This window comes from Gopherus flavomarginatus, chromosome 3 (genome assembly GCF_025201925.1).
Source record: "Gopherus flavomarginatus isolate rGopFla2 chromosome 3, rGopFla2.mat.asm, whole genome shotgun sequence".
NCBI classification, from domain to species: domain Eukaryota; kingdom Metazoa; phylum Chordata; order Testudines; family Testudinidae; genus Gopherus; species Gopherus flavomarginatus.
This window is the reverse complement of record NC_066619.1, coordinates 105839953-105859745: the sequence shown is the minus strand read 5'-3', so window position 1 is coordinate 105859745 and position 19793 is coordinate 105839953. Positions and strand designations below refer to the sequence as shown.

At 40.6% G+C, this 19793-nt stretch overlaps 1 protein-coding gene across 5 annotated transcripts in view; it reads left to right on the top strand.

Annotated features, from left to right (window-relative positions):
- ADAMTSL1 (ADAMTS like 1) overlaps positions 1-19793 on the top strand; it is a 703248-nt gene that overhangs the window by 657519 nt on the left and 25936 nt on the right. For all 5 annotated transcript variants that reach the window (XR_007773162.1, XR_007773161.1, XR_007773160.1 and 2 more), the window contains one exon: positions 245-379. Coding sequence is in view for 1 of the 5 variants with exons in the window: in XM_050944097.1 (XP_050800054.1) it covers positions 245-379 (135 nt within the window). In the remaining 4 variants the exon portion in view is untranslated. The remainder of the gene's footprint in view (positions 1-244; positions 380-19793) is intronic.

Here is a 19793-nt window from a genome sequence, read left to right as displayed (position 1 = left end):
TTCCTAGCATTTGCGGGCTTGTGTCTGACCCTGAATTATTATTTTAACCTCTTCCCTGCCTCCTCACATACCTGATACATCAGGCAAAGCACACCTCTAATGCTGTCCAATGTTACCTAGTATGTCCCCTTTGGAATGCTGATGTTCCAGCACAGCAAATAATGTGACTGCTGGTTTAAAACTTCCTCAATATCTTATCCACTATGGTCGTCTTTGTCATCTCAGTCTCTCAATCTGTTTCCAGATCCCCCACAAACCCTCCTTCAATTAGAAGATTTGACAACAATGCTTTTAATCACGGGGCCAGATATTCCCTCAGTGCTGACCTCTCCTTCAGGAACAAGGATGGTGCTAAATCCTGGAAGTTCTGTCCTCATCGGTAAGTTGATTTCTAAAGTATGAGAAATAGGCTGAACATGCAAAATTCATATCCAGATGTTCATCCAGATCAGGGTCATTGGGAGGGAGGGGGTGGAGGGACTGGGTCATCCTATGATAAATGGGGGCCATTTGAAAATTCTTTCTCTGGATTCAGGGACTCAAGTTCAAATTTTAAATACCACCATAGTGTGGGGTTTATTGTTGTTATTCCCAAAAGCTTCAGACAGGATCAGAGCTCCTTTGTTCTGGACACTGTACATACACGAAGAAAGAGCCACAGCAAATGGATGTAACAAACAGAAGGATAGAGGAGTCAGGATGAGGTTAAAGGTACTCTAGATTGTGCTTCTCTCTCTTTTTCCTCTCCACATAACTACTGGTCTCTACTTTTCAAAGTCATCCATTCCTGTTGTTCTTTCTGCAGGGCTTCTCCCAGAGCTTTGTCCATCTCTCCACATTTACTTTTCTCTTGTAAACTGTTTGTGCCATTGTGGTATTTGTTTTAATCTTCTTTGTACCACATCTACAGCACCCAAAGTGTGCTCACAGATTTACAAGCAAATAATTCTGAATGAAATAATCTTCTTCCATTATTTCATTCTTCTCCATCTTCTATTTAGTTTCTGTTTTGTCCTTCTTTTCTCTGTCCTCCAACCCCTGTTGTATACTGTAGGATGTTTTCAGACCTATAAACAGTCTGTTTACAAAAAGATTCTCATTCGTTTGTTGTTATTTCTAAGCTCCCTTTCTTCCAATGTCTTGGAGGTTATATTTAATATGAGGCTCAGTTAAACAACCAGCTTTTCAGGCAGCCTTATCATGCATATGACTCTCAGTAAAATCATAGAGTAGTTCAGTATTGATTTTAGCCTTGCAGAAGCAGGATTGTAAATCTTTAGCAGAGGATCTGTACCTTGTCTCAGTGCTGATAAGAATGATTGTATTCCTCTCCACAGGCCTCCTATCAGCTCTTTGCTTACATTCAGTAGCAAATATTTTTATAAGAGGAGCTGGTATTTACATTTTTATTTGTTTGGGATTTATTTTTTCCCCAATGCTGACATCTGTGTCCATCTGTAATTGTTGCTTAGCAAGCTGCTCTGGATTGCATTTGTGCTTCCACCAAACCTGCAGTCAAGGAGCTCTTTGCGGGGAAAACTTATCTGAAAGTAATTGGTAGCATTCAATAAATCATTTCAGGTGTGGTTTTTATTGCACTCTCAGTCCTAGGACTTAGTCACACTTCTGTTTCATCCGTTTCATCGCAAGTTTTCAAAGCAAAATCTTTAGAAGTTTTTTGTTGAGATTTGAAAGAGGTCATAAAATAGGTTTTGCATCTGTTTGTACATAATAACCTTTACTTCAGTCTCGTGGGGCCATATCATCTCCTAAACTGCTGCTCCTGCTTAGGGGACAGGAAACTCTAGGAGTTCCCAATATCAAGCCAAATGTATTCTTGATGTACTTCTATTTATTCCATGGAGATACACATTGCTGAAGCTGACCTGATATTATAAAAATCTAAGGAAAGTTCTTGATAGATATTCTAATAAGAGATGGGCTGGGACTGAAATATCCAGTCTGCTAGAATTCATACAGATACAACCAAAATGTCCAAACGTAAGTGGGTGACACAGTATGGCATAGCCAAAACATATGCGCAAAGCATTAAATACACATAAAAATTATCCAAACAATTATTCTCCTACCTGCATTCAGCTACAGATAGACCACTTACTTCTGCAAAAAGAATTGGCCCACATCTCAGCCATTCTTTTAACTGACACTAGATTACTTTTTAAGATTTTGTCAGCGTGGACTGGGATAAAAGACTACCTCCCGTTTGTATCCCAAATTCTGTTTCTCTGCAGCTATCTAATAGCCATTCTGTCTCCATAACCCCTCTCCACAGCTACCCCATCTGGCTGTCCCCTCTAGTCCTTCCTATTGTGTAATCCGAAAGGTCTATTTTAATGCCTGCTAAGCATTGAGCCAGTTTCCACTCCAGGGATAGGCAACCTATGGCATATGTGCCAAAGACAGCAAGTGAGCTGATTTTCAATGGCACTCACACTGCCCGGGTCCTGGCCAGTGGTCTGGGAGGCTCTGCATTTTAATTTAATTTTAAATGAAGCTTCTTAAACATTTAAAAAACTTTATTTACTTTACATACAATAGTTTAGTTATATATTGTAGACTTATAGAGAGAGACCTTCTAAAAAACGTTAAAATGTATTACTGGCATGCAAAACCTTAAATTGGAGTGAATAAATAAAGACTCGGCACATCACTTCTGAAAGGTTGCCGACCCCTGTTCTACGCACAGATCTCACATGCTCTGGATGGTGATATTCTAATTTAATTCTAAGAGACCTGATGGTGGGAGGGTGTGGTGAGTGAAGAGGATGCTGTTGGGAATTGCAAGGAAACAGGACGCTGGGAGTCAAGTGATTGGGAGATAGGATGTAAGTGGAGAATTCTCTTGGGGAAAAGTTGGGTATCCTGGGAGCAGAAGGATCCAGTGAGGAGAGGGAATTAAGAGACAAGGGAAAGAAGAGAACTTTGAAACCCTTGGATAAATTCCGATAAGTATCCAGACTTATCAGGATTTACGAGAAATGAGAATCTGAATTGGTGTGGTTTGTCTGCTACTTCATTAAACACAACTTCCTTAATAATAAGAAGAAAAAATGTGCAGCATGAGAAGATGAGGAGGTTAAATTTGCACATGAGAAGAAGAATGTACTACTTAATTGAGTGAGAATTAAAAGCAGAACGATATGGCTTGCAGCCTGTCATTTATGCGGCATATGTTCTTCTAGTGTATCTGCCCCAATATATTTTCAATGACTACATGGATCCATTTGCCATCCTGTCTCAACCCCTGTGGACCTCCCTTGTGGTAAAGCTCTGAGTCTTGGGGCCACAACATGGGTACCAAGTTTTGGAGGCTGCTTTTCACCAAGTGAAAGATGTCCTTCAGTAGCACACTTCCCAACTGTGTCGTTTTGGCTGCAGGGGCAGAGAGGGAGTTCTTTTGGGGCTTCATCCTTTGCCCATTGGAATCAGTGGCAAAACTCCAATTGTCTTCCAAGGTGGAGGAGAAGAACCTTAAACAATGTCCTTTTTAGAGATCACAGAAGCAAATCACTGTTAGAGGTGAAGAGAGAGTTGTCTCCATAGCCGTGCTCACCAGCTGTCTAGTTAGCACACGTGGTTATCTTTCTCAGGTAGTGACTTGAGGGTACCATTGCTCCTTATCAAATCATCAATAAGATGCATCCAGCTATGCAGCCATACTCCCTGCAATCCTTTTCTGATGACCCTATAGCAGGCTCTGCTCAGCTATCTACCAAACACAGCTCCTACTATTAAGGACAAGATTTTCTCATAGTAGAACCTGCAACACCTCTCAGTTTGGGAACTTACCCAATTTTTATATTAACTGAAATTGGCAATGAGTGATGAGCCATATATTACGTATGCCAATAAGTACTGATTTACTTAACTTGTGGTATGTGCAAAATAAGATTTCATGTCACAGGTCCAGTTCTTTGCTTTATATTTCCATAAACGCTTTAAAGTGACACAAACTTAGCATTTAGCCAATTTTGATCACGGAAAACCAATAGAAAGTTTAACGTGTATTTTTATATCTGGGAAACAGTAGTAAATTTCTGCAATTACACTTATTTCCTTTGAAAGCTTTCAGATTAGTCCTTATTCTTACAAGATTTTCTGTCAGGAGTACAAAAATATTTTTATTTTGGACACAGTTCTTCAAAAGTTGATCAAAAAATTACTATGAAGGAGATAAGTATGCGAAAAGAGAAGCTGTTACTGTTAACTCTCTCATGCTGGGATTTTATAACCATATTTATGGCCACTTGGCACTTTCCTAAGCCTCTATCAAAATGCAGAATTATTTTTCTGGATTAAAAGGACTATTTAAGATTAAGTATCAGAGGGTAGCCGTGTTAGTCTGGATCTGTAAAAGCAGCAAAGAATCCTGTGGCACCTTATAGACTAACAGAGGTTTTGGAGCATGAGCTTTCGTGGGTGAATACCCACTTCCTCAGATGCATGCATCTGAGGAAGTGGGTATTCACCCACGAAAGCTCATGCTCCAAAACCTCTGTTAGTCTATAAGGTGCCACAGGATTCTTTGCTATTTAAGATTAATAATATACTTCAACTAGAATTTCTTTACCTACACTCCCAATAAAAACTCATGCAAATTAAAATAATTTTAATAACTAAGGGCCTCATGCCAGATACATTTGCTATCAGACATAGTGCTTACTTCAATGAGTAGTCACTTTTACTTCACTGGAACCTGTTCATGGTAGTAAGCACTATAAGTGGAGTTTTCAAATGTGCCTAAGTGGCTTAGGGCCCTATGGTTATGTCAACACTTAAACCGCTACAGAGGCACAGCTGCAGCTCTACTGAAGTTTGTTTACATTTACAGGAGATAATGCTGCTCTCTTCTTATTTACAGTGTCAACAGAAAGTGAGAACAGGCATTTGCATGGCACTTTTGTAGCTGGCATTGCAAGGTATTTACGTGCCAGATATGCTAAACATTCGTGTGCCCCTTCATGCTTCAGCCACCATTCCAGAAGACATGCTTCCATGCTGATGACAGTCGTTTAAAAAAAAAAAAAGCATTAATTAAATTTGTGTCTGAATTCCTTGGGGGAGAATTGTATGTCCCCAGCTTAGTTTTACCCGCATTCTGCCATATATTTCATGCTATAGCAGTCTCGACAAAATGCAAAGAAAGTAGCAATGTGAGATTTCTAAAGATAGCTAGAGCACTCAACCCAAGATTTAAGAATCTGAAGTACCTTCCAAAATCTGATTGGGGTGTGGTGTGGAGCATGTTTTCAGAAGTCTTAAAAGAGCAACACACTGATGTGGAAACTACAGAACCTGAACCATCAATAAAGAAAATTGACCTTCTGCTGATGGTATCTGATTCAGATAATGAAAATGAACATGCATCGGTCGGCATTGCTTTGGACTGTTATCAAGCAGAACCTATCATCAGCATGGACACATTTCCCCTGTAACGGTGGATGAAGCATGAAGGGACATATGAATCTTTAGCACATCTGGCACATAAATATCTTGCAATGCTGGCTACAACAGTGCCATGAGAGTGCCTGTTCTCACTTTCAGGTGACATTGTAAACAAGAAGCAGGCAGCATTATCTCCTGTAAATGTAAACAAACTTGTTTGTACATAATTCTACATTTGTAAGTTCAACTTTCATGATAAAGAGATTGCACTACAGTACTTGTATTTTTCAGTTCACCTAATATTATTTATTTTGTTTTATACAGTGCAAATATTTGTGATAAAAAATAAATATGAGGTGAGCACTGTTCACTTTGTATTCTGTGTTGTAATTGAAATCAATATATTTGACAATGTAGAAAACATCCAAAAATATTTAAACAGTAGTTGAATACCATTTATTTAACTGTGTGATTAATCACGATTCATTTTTTTAATCGCTTGACAGACCTAGTAAATATATGTTTGGATAAAACCTAAAATGTGAGCCAGATTTGACCAATGCAGCAAAATTCTGAAACTAGCAGAACAATTATTAGGTGCTGTCCTAAAGTGTTTACTGTAGCTTGCCTTTTCTGCAGGCTGCTACATAGAGCTGCTAGAGAGCTGCCAAGAGGGGAGTTTTCAGAGATACCAGATTCTTTAAAAAAAACAAACAAAAAAAAATAAAAAACAACTAAAGACATTGTTTTGTCTTGTTTTTAACTTTTATTTTGTCACCACTTTATGCAGGCAACAAAATATGGAATACGTGGCCTATACTGGGCCAGGCTGTGACTCCTTTACTCCTACTGGTGACAGCAGTTACCCACACAAATAGCTCTAGGGAAGTCATTGCTAGGAGTCACCACAGTCTGCCCATCCTTTGGCTCATAGTCAAAATGTAATCATAAGAGTAACCTATGGGCCAGGTCTGAGCTGCAGTCAAACTGCAGAGTGCAACTTGGGCCATGCTGTGTAGAGAGGGCTTAAAGGGCATCTTCACGCCCATACTCCTATTTCTGCTGCTGTATGCCTGGCTGTTCCTCATGCATGCTTTTTTAAAGCTCCTTTTCCCTTGATTTCAACAATAAGAGATATAGTAGATTTGGTGGGAAATGCCATTTTATTTGCCCATATATGAGAAAACATGAAGGACAATCTGCCTCATGCTGAAGAATAGCATCTTCTTGCTATGATGCCTTTTTTTGACTTGGGGGCAGGCTGTTTCTGCCCTGGTGCTTGCAAAGGTCCCCACAGCTAGAAAGGAAATAAATCACTTCTATTGTTCATAAATGAGCTATGTTCCTCTCTGGCTCTGCCTTCTGGGCCAATAGGCAGAGACACATTTTCTACTATGTTACCTCAAGGGGAGTGTCAGTCAATCCTTATCCATATTTCTAGGAGTGGGGACTTTCTTTAAGACCTGTGCTTTAGATCCAAGTCTTTGCCTGCCCACATGAGATCACTGGGAAGCAGTCTCACTGGAATATCATTCCGTGGCCTATCCAAGTTTGGAGTTCAGAAAGTCAGCAAGCAGTTTTGCTTGCAATGAAGTGGTGTATTTTGACACAACAATTGCTGCTAACACTTAGTGCTGAAGAGATGTCACAGAGAAGTATGGTGGCAAGTGATGCTGTAAAGTGATACGTCATGTGATAGCTGCTGCTGAAATGAGGTTGCCCAGTAATAAGGGGGAAAGAAGACAGATGTTTTATCTGTGAGTAACATCATACCCATGAATGTTAGAAGTGAGCAAAACCTTTTGAAATGAATTGGGCAATGGACTCTCATCTCAAACTGTACCAGTGATGGCATGTTATGCGTTAAGTGTATTTGGGAGGCAGGAACTACACAAACTCATTTGCACATGCTTGTATTCCATGTGCAAGCAAGGAGGTTGGTCTTGTAAAATACTGGGCATCTCCGGATACTGAACACATCAGTTCCCATTGAGTGAGGTGCCTGATTGTCCCCTGGAATTCAGTGAGGTCTTATGGTGCATTGATGAATCTGAGAAGACACTTAGCACCTGGCAGAAAGCATCTCAGGGCAGCAGAGTTCATGCCTTCATTTATGAAGCGGAAGACAGGGTAAAAGTTGCAGGTTTAAAACAGAGACAGAATTGCTCATTTCAGGCCCAAGATCATCATTTTTTTACATTAGAGAAGATGTCAACTGGAAACTCAGAGTCTCTCCTGAAATCCTTACTCTGGAAAAGCTACGTTTTGTTGGAGTCAGGCTTTGCTTGGGCCCTAAGTGAAGTTTGTTGCCATTAAAAATATAATATGTGTAATTCCCCAATGGCTGTGGTATAATGATACCTCCTCAAAGTATAGTAAAATACCATGGTTACAGCAGATACTTGGCATGGTGAATGTGGAATCATTAATGGCTCCTTTTTGTATACATGAGACATAATCTTTGCCTGAGGGCATTTGCCTTCAGGCGCACTGGAGTCTGAAGATGCATTGCAGATGAAAACAGTGATTAACTATCAGATGCAGAGATGACGGACAGCAGGAGGAGGAAGAATATATTTTGACCACTTTTTTAAAATAGCATGAGGTTACTTGGCATCTGTTTCTTTATTTAAATATTTCCTTGTAGATTAGCAGCTTGTTGTTGCATGGAAAATGGATATGGAAATATTTGATAAATCATTCCCCAAAGCATCCGTCCACAAGCTGCACGTGTTTTTTTAGATCAGCAGAAATACAATCTTCCTGATGTGTGGTGATTTTTGAAAATATAATGCACACCCGAGGATAAGTATATAGAAGGAGGGAGAAGCACAGCAGCATGCCCTGAATATAATCAAATAAATGTTTTGGACAGCATTTACAAGGCAGCCACAGGAAGAGATGCTGCAGTTTTTTGGAATGAAGTTCAAGCTCATCAATTTAGAGGGAGACTGGAACATAGGTAACATTTAAAATAGCTGGGAACTGAAACAAAGATAGTAAATCTGTCTGCTCCACCCACTGCTTAAGAGCTGTGAGAAGAATTTAAGCATCATCCTTAAGAAGAGAGAAAATAGCAAACAAATGTTGGGTATTTTAATACCCCTGCTAATGATACCTACAATATATTCTGACACTGGTGTCTGCTGTGCCCATCAGTATATATTTTTAAAGCACACATTTCCATGGAACCTACATGCAGGAAGAGCTCGTCAAAAAAACGGATGGTATTTTATTGAGGGGGGGAACAATCAGAATTTTTTGGACAAAAATAAAGTCGATATTCTGAATTTTAAACATTTTGGCTTAAAAGCTGGCCAAAATACAAGATGCAACATTTTTGTGAAAATTCTAGGCCTTTATTTTGTAGTTGTTCTGGTTGTTATTTCAATTAAAAATCTCATTGTAATATTTTATTTCAAAACCTTTTTTTACAACTGTACTTGCTGGTTCTCTAGCCAGCATTTCTGGTGCTTTCGCTTTGTTCTGGACTCGGCTGCCCTCAGATGTTCCTGTGCCACTCATAATGAAATCTATGGGAGCCACAGGAATGCCCCTGGGATGCAGTATGTTTAGCAATCATGCTGGAAATGATGGCCGTGGGACTGTGACGATTGATGCAAAGTGGCTGTAATATGACTGGTTTTCTCAAAGCCTGTCTGGAATCTATGGGTAAAGATCATAATGTTTTGGATTCAAATCTAGGAGAGTAACACCTATCTTGAGGAGCCTTCACAGACCATCACCCAAAGTGGGTATCTGAGAGCATGAGGAGAGGATGGACCAGGGAACTGAATTAGAATCTTCTGACTCCAAGGCTAGTGCCACAGTCAGTGGTCCATGACTTGTCCAAGGTTACGCAGGCAGAGTTTCTGCCTCCATTTTCCTTCTGTAATATGGGGGCAATAATACTTTCCTACCTCACAGGGGCACTCCAGGGATAAATACATCAAAAGATGTGAGGTGCCCAGATACTCTGGGGTCATATAACTATGAGCTTTAGAATGTGTGGATGTCACAATAGAGCAGCTCTTTCAATGGAAACCTGACCATCACCGCAGCAGAAGGCACTGGAGTCGTTATGGAGGGGTCCAAACTATGATGTGCCTGTTGAGTGTGGCATGCTTAAAAAATAGCAAAATTCCTGTATGTAGGGGATACTGAACAACAACAGTAAAGTTAGATGGTGAAGTATGCTTTTTATTACCAGAAAAGTACAATCGACTGTAAAAAAGAAATCCTGCTGTTCCATATGTATTGTGCTCTTCCTCGGTGACTTCCATATCAAATTTGCTCAGTTCACATGTCAGAGCAAGATTTTCCTAACTGACAGCAGTGGGAGCACAGTCTTGGAAAGCAATCTCCTTTCGACTTTTATACCTTATTCCCAATGACTGGAGAGTCAGAACTTAGCTGCCAATTTCACCCTTGATTCAGGAGATAGAAGAGTTAGACTACAATTTCCTGTTCTGCAAATAAACAGGCTCTTTGGTAGTGATGCTAATTTAATAAACCACCACCACCCAGTTTACATCAGTAGAGAAAGTGGAATTCACTTGAAAGATACAAATGGCTCAGTTCTGCCACAACAGTATCTCACATGAATTTTCCATTGGAGTCATTCTCTCCTATGCTCTGATGATGTGGCAGGAGAATAGAGCCCATAAAGAGCAGATATCACAGGTTCAGTAGCCAGGTGTCATTTTGTTAGTTGTTTTTTTGGCTCTGGCTATTGTTTATAGGCACATTCTCTTTACACAGTAAGGTTAAACAACTAATTATAAATCTGCAAAAATTGAGATCTGGATTTTGCAGAACTCCAAGTTCAGAGTTCAAATCCAGGGGCTTGGCTCAGGCGTATTGTTAGTATTTTCATCTCTGGAGATCTGGGAATATAGCTGAATTAGGTGATGAACAGAAGAAGTTTGTTCATCTCATTTGGATGTCGTGGGGTGTTTTATGGTGAGTACAGTCCAGTGTGGCTGGCTGACCAGAAGAGGCCAGCATTGATGTATCAACACTTCCTTGGACTCAGGACATTAGTCTCACAAAATTCACCTTCTTAACATGGAATATCAGTATTTGTTAAAAATCAGTGTGAAACGAACCAAAATATTATACTCTTTAATATAATCAGAGCTGTAAATATGAGTCCAATGTGAAGCTCTATAATATACGCAAAAGCGATTAATTCATCCTCTTGAAACATCAGAATTTTTCCTAAATACCTTCCTGTCCTGTTCCCTCTCCCATCACTCCCCAGTTCTCTCATGTAAATCTTCCTAGGCTTGGCAATTAGTGTTATGATTTAAAAGTTATTGATAGAAATGCAGAATAACTTACACTGTGCACAAGGAAACAGAATAGGGAAAAACTCACATAATTATGGTAAATCTGGTGTTTCAGCTCCCTTGTGGAATAGAATCATAGAATTATAGGATTGGAAGGGACCATGAGGGTCATCTAGTCCAGTCCCCTGCACTCATGGCAGGACTAAGTAGTATCTAAACCAAGGAAGGAAAAACAGAAATTGCATATTAGGGGTGAGATAAATTCAGGAATATCCAAGGGGCTGTTTTTCAGAACATTGTAGAGGGTTTCATTATTATAAGAAGTTGGACTTCAGTGCATTTTGAAAGCACGAATTCATTTTAAATAATGTTACTTGAGCAATTTTAGATTGCATAATAACATTTCCATTCATATTGATTTTTAAATATAAATCATAAATCAAATCACATGTAAGTTGTATATTTGTGAAGATCAAAGTTAAATACAAATAGAAGTTCACTGGATATATATTACTTCATAGGACCATATCATTCATTCACCAATATGATACTATCACTCTAATTTCATACTAAGCATTGGTATAAAGTAGGGCTGTCAATTAATCGCAGTTAACTCAAAAAAATTAATCTTAATAAAAAAATTAATTGCGATTAATCACAGTTTTAATTGCACTGTTAAGCAGTAGATTACCAATTGAAATTTATTTAATATTTGTGGATGTTTTTCTACATTTTCAAATATATGGATTTCAGTTACAGCCCTAAATAGTCCCTATTGCTAGTAATTGGATTTTCCAATAGTATCTGTCTAACGTGGTCTAAATAAATAAAAATAAATGGTAGTGGTTGTATTCTTCTGTAACACACATGGCTTAGTTCCTGCAGATTTGACCAAATTAAACCAGGGACAGAGTTAGGTGGAAGACACATTCATATAGTGAGGCTTGGACGGATTCTGATAAAATAAGACCTGAGCAGAATGTATGTGTCCAAAACTTAAAATTAACCTTCTCAAAGGTTCAAAGAGAAAAAAATAAAAGATCAATTACCCTTTTTTATTTTGTTTTTTATTTTCATTCATCTCTTCAGTTCTTGGTTCTTGCTGGGTCCAAAAGTGGAAGGGACAAAATGCCCTAAGAAAAACTGTTGTCTCAGTGTGTCCAGCTTCATTGGAAGCAGGAAACATGAGTAATCTCTCATGAATTCTTGCTCCTGTGAGATTTCCAGCACAGTTTTGCAGACTGAAGAGATTCAGGTAAACATTCAAACTTTTTGAGTTAAACCCCTAAAAAAAGTCCTTTTCTTCCCTTCAAAATGTCATTCATTGCCTGATGTTTCTTTGGTGTGAATTGACTCGTGATCAAATTAGCAGACAACACCAAAGCTGAAAAAAGTTGCAAAGTGTAGTCAATATTGGAGGACAGACCCAAAGCCATGGTCTATTCTACAGAGTTAGGGCAATGCAAGGCAGCTTAGATTGACCTAACTATGTTTCTACACCAAAATTTCACTCCCCCTAATGTAACTCACCCATTACACCAACTTAATAATTCCACCTCCACTAGAGGCAGAGAGTCGATGTTGAAGTAGTTAGGTCAATGCAGTGCGTGTGTGTAGACGCTGTGTTGCTTACATCAAGTGTAGTTGACATTTAGAAGCTGTCCCACAATACTCCACACTGACAATTTAATTGATGCAAGCATTTGGCCAGCCACCGCTCTGTCTAGACACACCCTCTAGAAGTGTACGCATCACATATAAGTGGGTTTATTTTTATCTTGGCTCTATCTGTGTATCCAACCAGCCAGATGTGTATTTCCACTGTAGTATCTGATTCTTATGGAGTATCCTTTATACTCTTCTAATATTAGAGATAATCAGAAAATGGGGGAAGGGAATTCTGCTTACAATTTTAACTTTTCATCAAAATGGAAACCCAAACGCCAACATTTTTCCAGTTTTTAGCACCCGAAACACAAGAATATTTGCCCCAAAACTTCCAGACACCAAAAATGTGGCCAAAAACTGCCCAGAGACCAAAACAATTCTGTTTTCTGATGAAATTTCAGATTTTTGACCTGGCCAAAATATAGGAAATTCTTAGGGAAAGCTCATATTTTCCACTCAAAAATTATCTATACCATTGAAAACCCAGTTTTCCATTGGGAAGAAGGTTCAAGGGGAAATATTTGATCAAATTTATCTAAGTACTGTTTTGTCTTCATGTAATAACCAATGCTGTTTCTATAGTCAGGGTCTGGGATTAGGGCTGGGAGAGGCAGGGAAGTGGTCTGGAAGATGATCTCCATTTTTAAGAACCGGTCAAGCATGAAGCAACTTGGGAACCCTCTTTCTACACTAATGGTTCAACATGCTGCCGTACTAAATAATATTACTAGTGTCTGGGGCCATTTCTGATTAATATCATGAATAAGGGTTGCAGCCCACAAGCTCATGGCTTTAAGCCCATCCAGACTAGCTGGGCCAGATTCTGCTCTCACGCGCACTGATGTAAACCAGGTATAGCTCCACTAAACTCAGTGGAATTACTCTGGTGTAAAGGTGGTGTGTATCACAGTCTGGGCATCTGTCATTCTTTTGGCTCCTACTACAACAGTCAAAAGATCTTTCAGCCATGTTGAGGTTCTTGTGCACGCCCTAAGCATTGCTGTAGGATAAGCAGAAGAGAACTTCCAGATGGCCTTTCCAATACTGGAGTTTCTGAGCTGTGGTCTCTAGGACTCCTCTGCTACAGGCATTGAAAAGCCATACACTATCCTGGGTTGGTTGCCAAAGCCTGCCAATCACTACCAGAACACCTCGTTAGCCAGACAGAAGTTACACTGCAGCTTCTTTAGAAACACACAGCGATAGCTCTCCTGTGCTCTCCACCACGACCTCCTCTCTTCCTTGCTTCTGATTTTCCTTGCTTCATTGGGAAGTTTCTGGGCTGCCAGAAACTCAGGACTCAGCAGGCTTATATCAGCTTAATGAATACAGAAAGGTCTTCATGCTTCCATAGCAGCCCTGACCTTGGTAATCCACTCTGGTGTTCATATTGAGCAGTCATTCCTTCCTGTGACTTGTTGTTGAACTCCACACAGTGCAGTGGCGCCTCTCAGGATACCTGCTGTGAATATCAACCATCCTTCATCTCATGTATAAATATGTGACTATCCTGTGGCTGTTGTGGTGATGAAGCAGAGATGAACTACAGCATATTCTTTTTCAATCTGTATTACTCCATGAACAGACACATCAAAGTGAGTTAAGGATGGAGTTTCAGCCTTCAGTTTCCATCCTCTCAGACTTCAGCTTCCATTTTTCATAACTGTTAGGTGGCTTCAGCCTGACTCTTAATGATATTGTAAAGTTGTATCTTGGTGTATAAGTTTCTCCTTTTCAGAATTATTTTACAAAGCACCTTATTTCCCCCAACAGTTTGAAACCCCTTTGACTTCTTAAAGTGACCACCATGTGTGTAGGTATTTGGGAACATTTTTAGCAATCTCTGTGGGTCAGGGAACATATCTGTATCTATTTGTAAAATATTGTATAAATTTAAAGCACTACATACATGATATCTAAGAAAAATAACGTGTGGTATTATATAACCAAGATATATAGTCAAGCTGGAAAGGCATATTGAGGTGGGTCCCACAGGGATAATTTCTGGGTCCGGTTCTATTCAATATCTTCATCAGTGATTTAGATAATGGCATAAAGAGTACAACTTATAAAGTTTGTGAATGATACCAAGCTTGGAGGGGTTACAAGTGCTTTGGAGGATAGGATTAAAATTCAAAATGATCTGGACAAACTGAAGAGATGGTCTGAAGAAAATAGGGTGAAATTCAATAAGGACAAATGAAAGGTACTCCACTTAAGAAGAAACGATCAGTTGCCCACATACAAAATGGGAAATGACTCCCAATGGAGTACCGCAGAAAGAGAACTGGAGAGTCATAGTGGACCACAAGCTAAATATGAGTTAAAAAAAATGCAAACCTCATTCTGGGATGTATTAGCAGAAGTGTTGTAACCAAGATATGAGAAATAATTCTTCTGATCTACTCTGCACTGATTAGGCCTCAACTGGAATATTGTGTCCAATTCTGGTCACCACATTTTAGGAAAGATGTGGACAAATTGGAGAAAGTCCAGAAAAGATCAATAAAAATGATTAAAGGTCTTGAAAACATGACCTATAAGGGAATATTGAAAAAATTGGGTTTGTTCAGTCTGGAGAAGAGAAGACTGAGGGGTGTCATGATAATAGTTTTCAAGTACGTAAAAGATTGTTACAAGGAGGAGGGAGAAAAATTGTTCTCCTTTACCTCTGAGGATGGGACATGAAGCAATAGGTTTAAATTGTAGCAAGGGATATTTAGGTTGAACATTTGGAAAAACTTCCTAACTGTCAGGGTGATTAAGCAATGGAATAAATTGCCTAGGAATCTAGAATCTAGAAATCTGCATCATTGGAGATTTTTAATAGCATATTAGACAAACACCTGTCAGGGGTTGTCTAGATAATCCTGCCATGGGTGCAGGGGACTGGACTAGATGACCTCTCAAGGTCCCTTCCAGTCCTGTGATTCTATGATAAGTGTTTGTGGACTGTTTAAAAGCCATGTCATTTACTTAATACCATAGATTTTAACTGCTTCTTTGGTGCCATAAAAGCTTTATTTAAAATACCAGGGTTTTTACTGTTGTCATCAGCTGTATTGGTTTTTATTAAGAAATGCTAAATACTCAGCTTTACTCTGCTAAGACTAATTCATGCTAATTCTGCCTGATTTTAATTTGTCATACAGTTTGGGAAAAATAATACTTTCACTTACACAGCTCCTTCCTTTTGAGGATCTCTGTGTATGTTATAAATATTAATAAAGCCTCGCAATATTCCTTTGGAGGTTTTATTTTATCTATTTTATGGAGATAGGGAGAGGTTTAGGCTGTGTCTACACTTAAAACGCTACAGCAGCACAGCTGCAGTTGCACCACTGTAGCTCTTCAGCATAGACACTTACTACAGCAACAGGAGAGGTTCTGTAGTAAACCCAAGAATACTTCCATCAACCTAGTGCAGTCTACACAGGGACTTAGGTTGGCTTAATTACCTTGCTAAGGGGTAAGGTGACCAGATGTCCTGTTTTTAAAGGCACTGTCCTGTATTTAAGCCCTCCTGCAGGTGTCCTGACTTTTCTTAAAAACTGGCTACTTGTCACATATTTTCTGTTCCTCTTCCCCTTTTCCCCCCCCCCCTCATCAGTACTGGCAGGTCCTGCTGCTGGACAGATCCCTGCTCGCCTGCCACTCACCCACCAGCTGTGCGTGGGGGGTCTAGTGGCTGACTTTGGGAGGTGGGTGTGCAAGGCTGGTGTCAGGGAGAAGATGCAGCATTCAGGGCCAACTGCTCCCCCTGCTGGTCCATTAGTGCAACCCCACTGTGTGCCAGCTCTAGACCAGCAAGGCCCCATCCCCTGTCCCATTTCCGGCCAGCACTGGCTGTGAGCTGCGGTGGCTGGTGTGTTTGGGCAGGCGCCAGGCAGGGGCTGGCTACATGTCGCCTCTGTTACCCATCCATCAGACGTTTACATGCTCCCCTTCTTGCTGTTCTCTCCCTGCTTTGCCCCTTCATGCCACCATCTCCGCTGCTCCTCCATATCTCCCCCAGTGGTGCGTGTCCCCCTCTCAGCACTGTGCAGAGAACCAGCCCCTGGTCGAAGTGCTCTGCTCACCAACAGCCTGGCTGGCAGGCTCCTTCCTTCCCCCACTGCCTTTGCTCTCCTCCCCTCAGCTGAGCTCTGAAGTGGCAGGGGGCAGGGGAGGAAGTGATTTCGAGCCTGTTCAGGCCCTGCACCTTCAGGTTCCACAGCAGCCTCCTGGGCAGGGGCTTAGCACCCTCTTCACCTGTCCTTCTCCCCCCAACCCCCCCTGCTCCATCCCCACCCTCCCCTGGTGAGTCACATCTCTGACCCTCACTGAAGGCCCCTGCAGTTAGGTTCTCTGGACCCTTGTGCACAATGCATTGTAAGGGCTTAACCCCTTCCTGCCCATGCTGTTGCTGAGGGACAGGAGGCAACTGGGTTATGTCAGTGGCCAGCAGCAGCCTGGAGGTGTTAGCTACCTTTCGACTCTGTACGGGCAGGAAGGAGCAAGCTGTTTCCAGCTGCCCTGGGGGCGGTGGAGGGCGGAGAAGAGATAAGCTCTGCAAAGACACAAGCTAGGTTATCTCTCCCCTCTCTCCTCCCCTCCTCCCGCCCCCCAAGCAACTCTCATCCCTTCCCTCCTGCACAGTACCAAAATTCTGCTGCTGGCTGCATTCTGGTATGAACCCTGAGAGAAATCTGGGGAGGGGGGCTATGTGAACCCTGCATGACCTCCTGTCCCCTACTCCCCACCCCGTGTTGCCTCAAGAAGACACAGCGCCATGTAGCAGAAGAGGTGGGTCTGTCCTGGGGGCGCAGCCAGGCATGGAGGGCGGAGAGCGCCTCCCTTTGCCTCAGTTTATGCATTGCTCAATTGGCGATTATGATACTTACCTTCCTTTGTGAACCACTGTAAGATCTATGGATGAAAACCACTACATAAAGGCGGTATGTCATTATTGGGCCCAAACTGAAACACAAAATCCAGAGGGGCCCCTTCTCCCATGTCCGGTCCATATCTGAACTCTGTACTTTGGACCAATCTCTAATAACCATTAGAAAGATCTGGTGGGCACTAGTATTAAGTTGAGAATCCCAAAGAACATTTTGTTAGTCAGACACAGGAGCTTAAGAACAATTTGTAACTGTTTTGGAGGTTTTGTTTTTGTTTTTTAAAGAAAATTCCATTCATTTTTTTCAAATGCCAGGCTTACATCTGACATCACCACTGCTGACCGGCCATAGGGCTCTGCTGGGAATTGTAACAGGCTTCTAAAAGGAGCTCTGTGTTCATATGCAGTAATAAACTGCACCCAATGAACAACTGTAGTGTGGCTGGATTCATTTGTTTCTGTCCTTCAGGTGAAAAAGAGAAGTTATGTCTGTTCTGTGATTTGTTCCCTTAGTTTTAGCGCTGCTGGCTCCGATTTGTTCTTCAGTTACAGCCATGCAATGAGGCTGCACTAGTGTAACTGAGAACAGGATTTGGCCTGCAGTGTTAATTTATTCTTTCCTCTCATGCAGTCATTGGCATTGCTGTAAAACCTTAGTCTCCCGCCGGCCAAGCCCTTTTTGCTAACTTTGAAATATTAACTTTCCCTTTCCTCCTGGTGTCCCACCGCCCGCAAAAATATATAATTTATATACGTTTTTGTTTGCAATTCCAAAAAAAAAAAAAAAAAAAGAAAAAATATCTCTCACATCTGTGAATCATACCCTGGCTTCAGATCAATTTAGAGTCACAGTGGACCTGGAAGAGGAGGCCTAAAAGCAATATTTTCTTTCACTGGTTAAGAAGGGCTGATAGAGAAGAGTCTTCTACTGCCAGAGCTCTCTGTAGTCAGGAAACTGCTTCCCCACCATAAGAGTCCCACTGTACTGACACCCCTTAGTGACTGCACTGGCTAGTGATGAAGACAGTTTTTCACTCCCATACTGTTTATCCCATGCTTGGGGCAGGTGTTAAACACTGGAAGGATAAAAGAGTCAATGATGACATGTTTGGGAGGAAATGGAAAATAGGTGTTGGTAATCTGTATTAAATGGTATTCATATTATTGCTGGGAGGAGAGGGGAACAGAGATGTTATGTTTCATTACAGTCTCATTTTTGCTAAATATACCTAACATATTATCCCACAGTTTATGCATCTGTCCAAGTGAATACATGTAGGATATATTATCTGTGAAGGGTGATTAATGCTCATTCTGCGTACACAAATGGGAAATATCCATTACATACAAGCCTCATAGGTACAGGCAAGGTTTTTTCATTAGAAATGGAAAATATTACTAATTATTCATTGGTAACACATATGGAAAGAATGGGGGGTTGATTTTTCCCCTTATTATTGGCTACTAGTTATTCCTGTAGCTTATTATTTTATATATAGATCTGGAAAAAGAAATATAGATGATGCAAATAAAATATACAGTGATGGGAAGAGCAGTAATTAATTTATTTGGCAGAAAAATCTTCAAAAGAAACAAAAGAGCTCAGCTATGGATTGTAGTTTAATTTCAGTGCCCTTTGTATTTGCTTGTTATTGAGTTGATCTTTCTACTTTCCCCTTTTTAAGCCCATGGTAGTTGATTTTGCAGACACACAGTAAAACTGAATTATCTGCTTGTCTGTATGTTGATCTTTGAGAGACTTCTTTGTAATCGCATTAAAAAAACCAATATACAGGTTAGAATGTCATATGTGGGGCCAGTGACCCTGCCTATTAATAAGATTGCCCAACACTTTCCATTATAAGACTTTAAACATTTAGGCTAAAATTTCCAATGCTGGGTGTTTGCATCAGGCTAATATTTTTTTTCTTTTGGGTGGGGGGAGGTCAAGGTAAATGTCAGCCAGAATGGTTCAGCCAGTTCCAAGAATGAGGTTGGGGGAGGGAAAGCATATTTTCTGCAATGTTAAAAAAAATTCTGGTGACCTCTGCTTTGAGATGCTCTAACTCCCCCACATTTGGAGCAAGGACCTGAAATTTGGCACGAGTGTGGCCTTTGTGTCAGGGACGAACCATGTGGATGTCAATATGATGGGCACTGTTAAAAGAACATAAAGTCAAAGCACTCAAAAGTTAGGAAATACATTGACAGCCTTAATGCTGGCATTTCCTAGTTTTTGAGAGTTTGACTTTGCAAGTTTTGTGTGTGTGTGTGTGTGTGTGTTTATATTCACATCCCTGCAAACTGACACGTTCCTGCACTTATTATGGATGCTAATTCTTTCCCATTAAATCACAAATGGAAAGATGATCATGTGGCTTAAAGCATAGGACTAGGCATCAAACAACGTGGGTTCTATTTCTGCCTCTGCCAAAGATATGTTACTTAACTTCACCATGCCTCAGTTTCCTCATCACAAAAAGGGGAATAATACTGCCTTATTTTACCGGAGGGTTTCAAGGCTTAACATGAATTATTCACTCAGG